Source organism: Rhinopithecus bieti, unplaced genomic scaffold (assembly GCF_001698545.2).
Source record: "Rhinopithecus bieti isolate Rb0 unplaced genomic scaffold, ASM169854v2 scaffold_17795, whole genome shotgun sequence".
NCBI classification, from domain to species: domain Eukaryota; kingdom Metazoa; phylum Chordata; class Mammalia; order Primates; family Cercopithecidae; genus Rhinopithecus; species Rhinopithecus bieti.
Window position 1 is genome coordinate 454,571 of NW_016808927.1, and position 10,801 is coordinate 465,371.

The 10,801-nt window shown below is 44.8% G+C and overlaps 1 protein-coding gene across 3 annotated transcripts in view; it reads left to right on the forward strand.

The window, feature by feature from the left end:
• GIMAP8 (GTPase, IMAP family member 8) overlaps nt 1–8,855 on the forward strand; it is a 27,449-nt gene extending 18,594 nt beyond the window's left edge. For all 3 annotated transcript variants that reach the window (XM_017887816.1, XM_017887817.1, XM_017887818.1), the window contains 3 exons: nt 707–752; nt 3,889–4,515; nt 6,560–8,855. In XM_017887816.1, the coding sequence (XP_017743305.1) occupies nt 707–752; nt 3,889–4,515; nt 6,560–7,248 (1,362 nt within the window). In that variant the 3' untranslated portion in view covers nt 7,249–8,855. The remainder of the gene's footprint in view (nt 1–706; nt 753–3,888; nt 4,516–6,559) is intronic.
• Nucleotides 8,856–10,801: the final 1,946 nt, after the last annotated feature.

The following is a 10,801-nucleotide window of genomic DNA, read 5'->3' on the forward strand; positions in this document are numbered from 1 at the left end:
CAGGCAGTCTGTCCCTTCTCAGATCTCAACCTCCGTGTTGGGAGATCCACTGCTGTCTTCAAAGCTGTCAGACAGAGTCGTTTGCATCTGCAGAGGTTTCTGCTGCTTTTGTTGTTGTTGCTGTTGTTTAGCTGTGCCCTGTCCCCAGATGTGGAGTCTACAGAGACAGGCAGGCTTCCTTGAGCTTCTGTGAGCTCCACCCAGTTCGAGCTTCCTAGCGGCTTTGTTTGCCTACTTAAGCCTCAGCAATGGCAGGCGCCCCTCCCCCAGCCTCACTGCTGCCTTGCAGTTAGATCGCAGACTGCTGTGCTTGCAATGAGGGAGGCTCCATGGGCGTGGGACCCTCCCGGCCAGGTGTGAGATATAATCTCTTGGTGTGCCCGTTTGCTTGAAGCACAGTATTGGGGTGGGAGTTACCCGATTTTCCAGGTGTTGTGTGTCTCAGTTCCCCTGGCTAGGAAAAGGGATTCCCTTCCCCCTTGCGATTCCCAGGTGAGGTGATGCCTCGCCCTGCTTCAGCTCTCACTGGTCAGGCTGCAGCAGCTGACCAGCACTGATTGTCCGGCACTCCCTAGTGAGATGACCCCAGTACCTCAGTTGAAAATGCAGAAATCACCGGTCTTCTGTGTCGCTCGCCCTGGGAGTTGGAGACTGGAGCTGTTCCTATTCGGCCATCTTGCTCCGCCCCTGTTCCTTTATTTTCTAGGATTGTGTAAATGAAGCTGCATCTCAAGAGGGAGACAAGCCACATGGTAAGTTGATCTTTAAGAAACATTAAGCTGACGCTTGTATTCTTTTGAATGCATTCTGCAGCCAAAGTGAAGCGGAAACATTATCCATATAAACCAGAACAAAAATTCACCCTTGGGACCTAGCTGAGGTTGGTTCCCGCAACCTGTCCCCCAGGTAACTCCTACCACTTGTGAGTAGGTATAGCACCAGCAAAGTTCCTGGACCCAGCTAGGGTGTCCTTGGACTTTTCTGAAGGGTTACAGAGCTGGGCTTGCCTCTTGTGTCTTCTTTCCTAACTCAGACTCTTCTTTTTGCCTTGGATCCGGCCCTGCCCAAGTTTTGACTCCTCTTAGGAAAGCAGAAATCACTCCTTCATGGACAACACCAACTTGGAGAATTCTCTGATGGGGTGCAGTATTCATGTGACGATTGCCAGTAATGATAAATCCTGCACATCTGCATAAGTCGATATGTGTAGATCCACCTCTTTCTGTTTAGTAGATGCAGTTTGTTTCACAATGTGGACACACACAACCAATGCAACCATGCCTTTACTGATGGATTTGTGGGTTATTTCTGGGTCAGCCCTGTGAGAGCTCTGAGTATCCAGTCGTGAATAAGATAGATAAGATCCTTTTCCTTGTGGAAATTTCCCAAATAATAAAATCATAATTTTAATAGTATTGATAATAATTGCAGCTGAGGCTGGGTGCATTGGCTCATGGCTGTAATCCCAGCACTTTGGGAGGCCGAGTGGGTGGAACACTTGATGCCAGGAGTTCAAGACCAGCTTGGCCAACATGGCAAAACTCTGTCTCTACTAAAAATACAAAAATTAGCCAGGCATGGTGGTGCATGCCTGTCGTCTCAGCTACTCGGGAGGCTGAGACATGAGAATCACTTGAATCTGGGAGTGCAAGGTTGCAGTAAGCTGAGATCACGCCACTGCACTCCAGTCTGGGCAACAGAGCAAGACCCTGTCTCAAAAAAAAATTGCAGCTGACATTATGTCCTGGGAAATAACTTTTATATACATGTAATTCAATCTTCATAGCATATTCATATATAATCCTCTTAAAATACACAGTTCATTTCTCATAACAATCTTGTAAAGAAGATGTTGTGAGCCTCATTCCTCATTTCACAGCTGAGTGCACTCAGCCAGAAATACATGTACTCAGGCAGAAGGATTTCAAAATTCTGGCAATGACCTTTGGCCAAGACCCCCAGGAACACACATGTGACTGAACAAAAGTGCGTTTATTGACCTGTGGCTGTGAGGGCCCAGCACACCATGGGGAGTTACAGGGATGTCAGAAAGAGGGGGCTGGGAAGGACTTTTTATAGGATGTGGGCTCGTGTTAGATGATTTTGAGGAAGGTTCCAGGAAGTGGGACTTTGCTCCGGGATGGATGCTCTTAGGAAGTGGGGGGTAGTTCCACAATGAAGTGTTTGAATAATTCTTCTGTCCAAAGTGACAAGGGTGGAGCAAGGCTAAAGCTATAAGGATGAAGCTGTCATCTATTTAGCCAAGGCAGGGGACGTTCAGGCAATGCTGTTGTTTTTGTGTGCTCAGACATGATTGTAGAGTGGTTGTGGAAGACATGAGTCTTCCACAGACTTGTGTCTGATTTTCTGCAATACTGTGGATGAGAGACAGGAGGGTGCCATGGCCTTGCTGTGGAGGCCAGACCAGCTCCTGGCTCTCAAGGGTTACTTATCCCTTCTCACTCCTACTTTTAACCACTGCACTGTATGGTCTCTCCAAATTGAAGAGAGTCCATATTTGAAATAAATATAAAATTATTATTTTGGTAAGAATAGAGGAATTACACATGGCAGCTAATTTGTATGGTTTTGTAGGGAGTAATTTAGGTGAAGGTCTCTTGAAGAAGTTATATTTGCACAGGAACCCAATTAGCCAGCAGGAGTTAGGACGGGAGGCAAAGAAAGTACTATCATATGGGCAAAAGTCCTGAAGGCTATAAAGGAAGGGGGTGGGGAGTGTGAGGGAGGGAGGGCTGCTTCCAGACCTGACTCAAGTTCCTCCTTACGTGTGAAGGCTTCCATGCACAATTCTGTAACAGTCAGGTCCTAAGGGTTTTACAGGTGCTGTTTCCTTTAGTCTTTTGAACCTCAGCATGGGCATTAGATTCCCATTCTACCAACAGATTTGCAAAGCAGTAAGTTTTCCAAGGTAACACAGCAAGGGCCTTTGATGCTGTGTCCATCCCACCTTCCCAACTTGCTGCTCAGACCCTTCCCATGAAGGCTGTTGATGACTCAGCCTCAGAGAAAGCTCCCTACAGTTGCTGACTCTCCCTTTTGCTCAGTACATAGGTCTGCTGTTGATGCTGCCTCAGCCAGGGGATGTGTGGAGAGATAGTTGTAGGGTGCAGGTTTGCAGGTTTTTACAGCAATTTATTGAGGTACGATTTACATAGAGTAAAATACACAAGTCTTAAGTAAACAGCTTGATACCATTTTCTGTATCTATACGTATGGGGTCCCCATCTAGATAAAGCTATAGAGCATTTCCGTCATCTTAGAGATTCTTACTGCCCCTCACCAAAGAGAAACACTGTCCAGACTTCTATCAACATAGATTAATTTGGTCTGTTCTTCAACTTCAGATAGTAGAATCACATAGTATGCAGTTTTTGTGTCTTGCTTCTTTTACTTAGCGTGTTTTTTGAGATCCATCTATATTGCATATCACTAGTTCACTTTTTAAAAAAAATTGCTGAGTGTATTTGATTTTATAACACCAAGGGGCATTTGAAAATCAGATTCTCCCTGCTCCTGCCTTAGCCCCTGGACTTACCTTTGGTAAGTACTTACCTTTGGTAGTCCCCAGTACTTACATTTGATAACAAAATGAGGGGAACCCTGAGGACCAAGACCAATGAAGGCCAAAGTTGGCATGTTCGTGTTCCTGGGGAATCTTAAGCTCCATGACTATCTCTTAGTTCACTCCTGCCCCTGTTTGTGGCTTTTACCTCAATGGAGAGCCTCTGGCCAAGAGTAGAGTTCTACTGGTTTACAGTGTTGTTGCCATTCTCTATATAAGTTGGCAGGGATGAGAAATCATAAAACCTGCCCACATCCATATTCAACTGCAGGAAGAGACTCTGAACCTGTCCATTTGTCCCACAGGCCCAAGGGAGAGGCAGCTGCAGTCCATAGGACCCAAGCAGAATCTGGGGACATCAGAACTGACAGTCCTCCTCGTGGGGAAACGCGGTGCTGGAAAAAGTGCAGCAGGAAACAGCATTCTGGGGAGGCGGGCCTTTCAGACCGGATTTAGTGAGCAGTCAGTAACCCAGGGCTTCTCGTCTGAGAGCAGAAGCTGGAGAAAAAAGAAAGTTTCGATCATTGATACTCCGGACATCTCAACTTTAAAGAACATTGACTCAGAAATTAGAAAACACATCTGTACAGGCCCCCATGCCTTCCTGCTGGTGACACCACTGGGCTTTTACACTAAGAATGATGAGGCAGTGCTGAACACCATCCAAAACAGTTTTGGAGAAAAATTCTTTGAGTACATGATCATACTCTTTACCAGGAAAGAAGATTTAGGGGATCAGGATCTAGATACAGTCTTAAGAAGGAGCAGTGAAACTCCCCATAGTCTCATCCAGAAATGTAAAAACAGATACATTGCCTTCAACTACCGGGCAACAGGAGAAGAAGAGCAAAGGCAGGTGGACGAGCTCCTGGAAAAAATTGAGAGCATGGTGCATCAGAATGGGAACAAGCATTGTGTTTTCAGAGAAAAAGGTAAAACTGTGAATAGAATATATATTTTATATATATCATTAAAAAAAGGTATAAAATATACAATAACTTTTATTTTCTAAAAGGCATAGAGAAGATAAGAAGGACAGGTCTTCTGTTTCTGTGTTAATTTGCTTAGGATGACAGCCTCCAGCTCTATGTATGTTACTGCAAAGGACAGGATTTCATTCTTTTTTTATGGTTGCCTATTATTCTATGGTGCATATGTACCTGTACCTAAAATAAAAGTTGAATTACAAAAGAAAAGAAATTGAAACTGGCAGAAAAATAAAGGAAGGACAGGTCTGTTCTATTCACTAACTCTTTTCTCTGTCTTTGCTTCTCAAATTGTACCGAAGTTAGAGCCTTTCCATGTGCATTCTTTTGAACTGATCTTTAATTTTCTCATGATCCCCTACTATCTCTTCAACTGGATGATGTGGGTCTTGAGGAACGGAGCTGATGCTTTCCAACCCTTTGTTTCCCCACAGTATACTGTTGCCCAGAGCTTGGCACACTGCTCTTTTTACTACTTAAGAAGGACTCCTCACCCACTTAGTGCTACACGTTCAGTTTACCTATGCTGAGGTCCTTCCCATTCTTACTTATCCCATTTTTTTTCTGCTTCAAACACCCTCATCCAGGAAGAGCATAAAACCCAAAGGAGCATATCTTCTTATTGAACCCTCCTTTAGAAGTACAGATACGTGGGAAATTCAGGAGAGGTTGTGTGTAGAGAACCCAGTTTGAAACAGGTTTTAGAGAATGGGTAGGCATTAAATGGATGAGCAGAAAGCTGGAAGATATTCCAGAGAGTACACCAGCAATTTGAAGCAAAGATGTCAGGCTAAGCATGACACTTGTTAGGGGACAAAAAAGAATAATCTTGGTGGAGATGGGGGTTCACATCTCTAAAGGAAATCTTCCAAGAACTTTGAAGATTAAGACATTGAACATTAAGAATATTGAATTAGAGAATATGGGATGGGGAGTGAGGTCGGATTTCAGAGGTATATGAGAATCATACCCTCTGTAGGTACAGAAGTAGGGACTGAAATATATGACAAATATGGGAGTGTTGGAAGATTAAGCTATTGTTCATCTGCTGAGCATAACTATGAAGTTGAAGGTTCAGGATAAACAGGTTAATAATTTCCCCTTGAAGAAAGAGCATGAGATGTGCTTTCTTCCTCCTTTGCTTTGAGGTAGATATTAGCTATTTGATATGAAATTCATAATGGAAGAGAACTATGAAGAGACTTGAATGAGCACTGGACTGTCACAGTGCAAGTGCAAAAGCATAAGGACAATCTGCAAAGAACATATATTGTAAGGTCTCTATGCGTCTGTAAATTGCATTTATAGGGAAATTCATTCTCTTTCTCCATCATGGACACCACACACCCAACAGTGTTAGCGGATATTCATTATTATAACCATGCAGTTTCTTTGACTCATCAGTGAAAGGCAATTAAGTTCAATGTGGTTTCAATGAGAAATGAATTTTTACATAACTAAGGAAACTGATAATCTATCAGTGGTATGTAGAGTTCCTTTTTCATGAAAGTCAATTTTACAGAATAATTCTTTAAATACTGTAAGGAGATGTTGCTATAGTTAGCAGTAGTTGGGAGTGAGAAGATATAGTTGTAACAGGAACAGAAGACAAAGGGATAAGATGTGTAGACGGGACCTGGCTGAGGGAAGTAGAGAGTAAGAAGGCCAGGGGGCACTTACAGGTGCCAGGGAGTCTGGAAGGTGCTGCAAAAAGGGAGCAGAGCCAATTCAGTGATAGGAACAGTGCCACATTGGTGGATAAACCCTGGACGGAGACTAGTCCAAGTCCTGCCATGAGTCCACAGACTAAGCGAACTGGTCCAAGTCATTCCCGTGTTTGGAGATCCCCCTGCTTGGGTGAGAAGGAGGCCTTGATGCTGTTTGAACATCCTGTTTGTTTTAGTGATATAATGTTGCTTCATGGGATAACTTTAAAATCCAATTTCAGATCAGCCCATGGTCACGAATCTTTCCAACTTTCCTTTGACAGAAACCCTGAGCATTGTCCTCGTGGGGAGAAGTGGGACTGGGAAGAGTGCGACCGGGAACTCTATCCTCGGGAGCCTTGTCTTTACCTCTCAGCTCCGGGCCCAGCCGGTCACCAAGACCAGCCAGAGTGGCAGGAGGACCTGGGACGGACAGGAGGTGGTGGTTGTGGACACTCCTTCCTTCAACCAGATGCTGAAAGTCGAAAAGGACCCATCCCAGTTAGAAGAGGAGGTCAAGCGCTGTTTGTCCTGCTGTGAAAAAGGGGACACATTTTTTGTCCTGGTGTTCCAGCTGGGACGATTCACTGAAGAGGACAAAACAGCGGTGGCACAACTGGAGGCCATCTTTGGAGCAGACTTTATGAAATACACGATTGTGCTGTTCACCCGGAAGGAAGACCTAGGGACAGGGAAGTTGGAAGACTTCATCGGGAACTCAGATAACAAAGCCCTTAAGAACATTATTAAAAAGTGTGAGCGGCGTTATTGTGCTTTTAACAACAAAGAAACTGGCCAGGCCCAGGAAACCCAGGTGAAAGCTCTTTTAACAATGGTCAATAACCTGAGAAAGAAAAGTGGGTGGTCCGGGTATCCCCATACACAGGAGAACGTCAGCAAACTAACCAAAAATGTCCAGGAAATGTCCCAAGCCAAAAAACTCCTTAAAAATTTAAAAGATAAGTTACCATAGGTAGCCGAAGTGCCTGGGGTCTCTTCAGTTAGAGATACCCTCAGGTTGGGGGGAGGGGCGGGGCATGGTATGACTTGTGGGAAGGGAAGAGGGTTCATGGTTTTAAGGGCCTGAGAGGCAAATGCATCCCACCTTGTGATGTATCAGTTATTTGTAGATAAATAAATGGCAGGTGGGGGTGAATAGTAGGGGATTATAACAGAGAGAGAAGATACAAGGTGGGGAAATCTGGAAAAAGTTTCAGACATTAGGCTGATAATAAGAGGTAGAATCAAGTCACAAGAATCACCTCACCTGTGTAGGTAGGTTGGAATCAGGATAGACACTGTGATCAAGGCTGAGGCCACCTGGGATCAGAATATAGATAGTTGTGCAGCAACCCAGGGGATCCAGATACATGAGACCAGGGCAGCGTTCAGCACACTCCTGGGCATGGCAGCAGTGGGAAGTAGACTCCAGAGGGCCTCTCTGTTGTCCAGGGCTGTTGGCTCCCTGAGCTCTCCTGTCTCCTTTGGGATGCAACTCAGAGCTAGAGTGTTCCTTTCTTCACATGGTAGCTATTCCTTACTGCTCTTCATATTCCACGCCTAGGTGTGAAATGGGACATAGTCTCCTCTTGCTGGCTGTCCCTGAGGAAACAGACATGAGTCATGGAGGTTCTGAATGATTTTATTGCTAATTATCACAGTGACATAGACTAGAACAGAAATTAGAAGCACAGTAAGATTGCCAAAATCAGAGAATCTTGCAAAGTTCTATAATTCTAAGTGTTGTTCTAGATTTCCTCTAGAGAAGGTTAATTGGAATCTCCATTGCGTTTCTCTTTCTCCCTCTCTTTCTGCTGAGGTTAGGAAACAGGTTAAAACTCAGAGAACTCCAATAATAATGGTTTAAAAACAGCAGGGGCTTCCTGTATCTCATGTCGGGAAGCCAAGGAGTAGGCAGTCTGGGTCTGTGGGTGTCAACATCCCAGTTTTGTTCTATCTTTCTGTCGCACCTGCACTGGGATGTGGCTTCTACACTCAAGCTTGCTTCTTGGTTTCAAGACAGTGGTGTTCTGTCCATGGCTGAGCAGATTATTTTGAGAGATGGGCGATATGTGAAGAGAAATCTGGAACCTTCTTCTGGGTAGATATAGGGTAAGATGTTTTAAATGTTGAGCACTTTGTACATGGTTTGAGGGCATAATCTTTGTCATCCATTTTCTTCCCCTAGACAATATCAGGTTACTGTCAACATTAATCCATTTAAAAGAGCATGGGCTGTTGCCATTAATACTTTTGGATTCCATATAACCCTTAACATGATAACTTCTAGAAAATGTGTGTGCCATGAACACAAAGAAGAGAGCAATAGACACCAGGGTTTACTTGAGGGTGGAGGGTGAGAGGAGAGTGAAGATTGAAAAGCTGCCTATTTGGTGTTTTGCTGGTTTCCTGGGTGACAAAATTACCTGTACACCACACCTCTGTGACATACAACTTACCCATGTAACAAACCTGTGCATGTACCCCTTGAACCTGAAATAAAAGTTGGAAAGTAAAAAAAAAGTGTGTACATATATTTAGTTGAATGAAATAATAAAGATGAATCAGATTATGAATTCATATTCTCTTTCTGATTTCTAGTTTTCTGATTTAGGGAAGGAGCATATCTTCATGAAGAAACAATTGAGATGTTTAGATGCCTTGACTCAGGCAAGGTTTTTGTATCTTTGGTACCTGAGGACATTTATTTAGACTGGGTGACAGCCATTTGGGTGGCAGGTCCCAGAAAGCTCAGTTATCTTTCACTCTGGACATCTTACTCTAGCAAGGACAAATAAATGTAACCAGTATCAGAACCAGAAACATGGGAGGAATAAAGTCTGAAAGGCATTTTGTGCTTCTTGCCTGAGTTTCCCTTCTGCTTGAAGACAGAAACCAATCCCAGTGTGCTACCTATGGCTGAGCAGGTGACACTGGGAGCTGCACAAGGCGGGTGACATGTAGGCTAAGCAATGTGGCATCCTCTCACAGGTTGGCTCTAACGTACCTTGCTGTTTTTCTTTAGGTCCGAGTCTGAGCGGGGCGACAATACTGCTGTGTCAGTTTCTCTGAGAAGTACACGCTGAGAAAGAGTTAGGAACACAAGAGGTTTATTTGCGGGGAATGCCCATGGAAGACAAAAGAGGGAAGAAGCAGAATTGGTCAGGGAAAGCCTTCAGACTGTCATTTAGACTGGACACTTGCAAGAGGAAAGTGGGGAGGAGCTGAGTTGGGCAGGGAGAGCCTGGCAAAGCCCAGGCCAGCTCAGTAAGGAATTCTGGGGCAAAGACAGATCAGTAGCCAAGTCCTGCATTGGACAGACACTAGGAGCTCTGCTGTGCTCAGCTTTAGGCTAGGGACTGGCTGGAGAAAGCATGGCTTCAGCTCAGAAGCTGAGGTGGGGCCTGACAGCGTTGCAGCTGGAGGCTGCCAGCTAGCTGCATTCCTTGGAGCTGAACGGCAAGTTTCTTTCTGAAGTGAAAGCCTTCAAGAGTGGCATCCCTTCCTCACTGGCGTAACTGGCTGACATCCTCCATGCCTCACTGAAGACGCTCCTTGAGCTGAAAGTCCAGAATTGATATTCTGCTCTCTCAAACATATGTGCCTTACCAAGGCCGCTATCATGCTGGGCACCTATTGCTTGTCCTGCCTCTTAAATGTGACGTCATTGAGGTAATGTGCTAGTTCTCAACTGGAAACAATTTTGCCCTGTAGAAGACATTTGGCAATTCCTGGAGAATTTTTTGTTTTGTTTTGTTTTTGAGACGGAGTCTTGCTCCGTCGCCCAGGCTGGAGCGCAGTGGTGCGATCTCGGCTCACTGCAAGCTCCGTCTCCCAGGTTCAGGCTATTCTCCTGCCTTGGCCTGCCGAGTAGCTGGGACTATAGGCGCCCGCCACCTCGCCCGGCTAGTTTTTAATTTTTTTTGTTTTTAGTAGAGATGGGGTTTCACCGTGTTAGCCAGGATGATCTTGATCATCTGACCTCGTGATCTGCCCACCTTGGCCTCCCAAAGTGCTGGGATTACAGGCGTGAGCCGCCGCGCCCGCCCTCCTGGAGAAATTTTTAGTTGCCACAACAGGGAGTGGGTGCTACTGGCATGTGGTAAATAGAGTCCGGAGATGCTACTGAACATCCTAAGATGCACGGGACAGTCCCCTACAACAAAGAGTTATCTGGACCAAAATGTCAATAGTCCCGAGGCTGAGAGACCCTGATACAGTGGAACAATGTGATAGATTGCAGGACATACAGATGGTCCAAACCTCTTTTCACTAGACAGTGGGAGAGGTAACTTCTAAGGAAGTGGTTTTGGCCTATTTACAGTGTCTCTGTTTTGCTAATGCACTAAGAACATGCTTATTTTTTCACAATGTCTTCCAGCACCCCCAGCCTCCTCTCCTTCCTCATAGCAATCCTTTTCACTTCATTTCTCTCTTTTCCTGCACTGAGAAAGCTGTACTGAAGGACAAGGCTTTTGTGATGAACTTAGCATAAAGAGCAAAAAAAAAAAAAAAAAAAAAAAAAG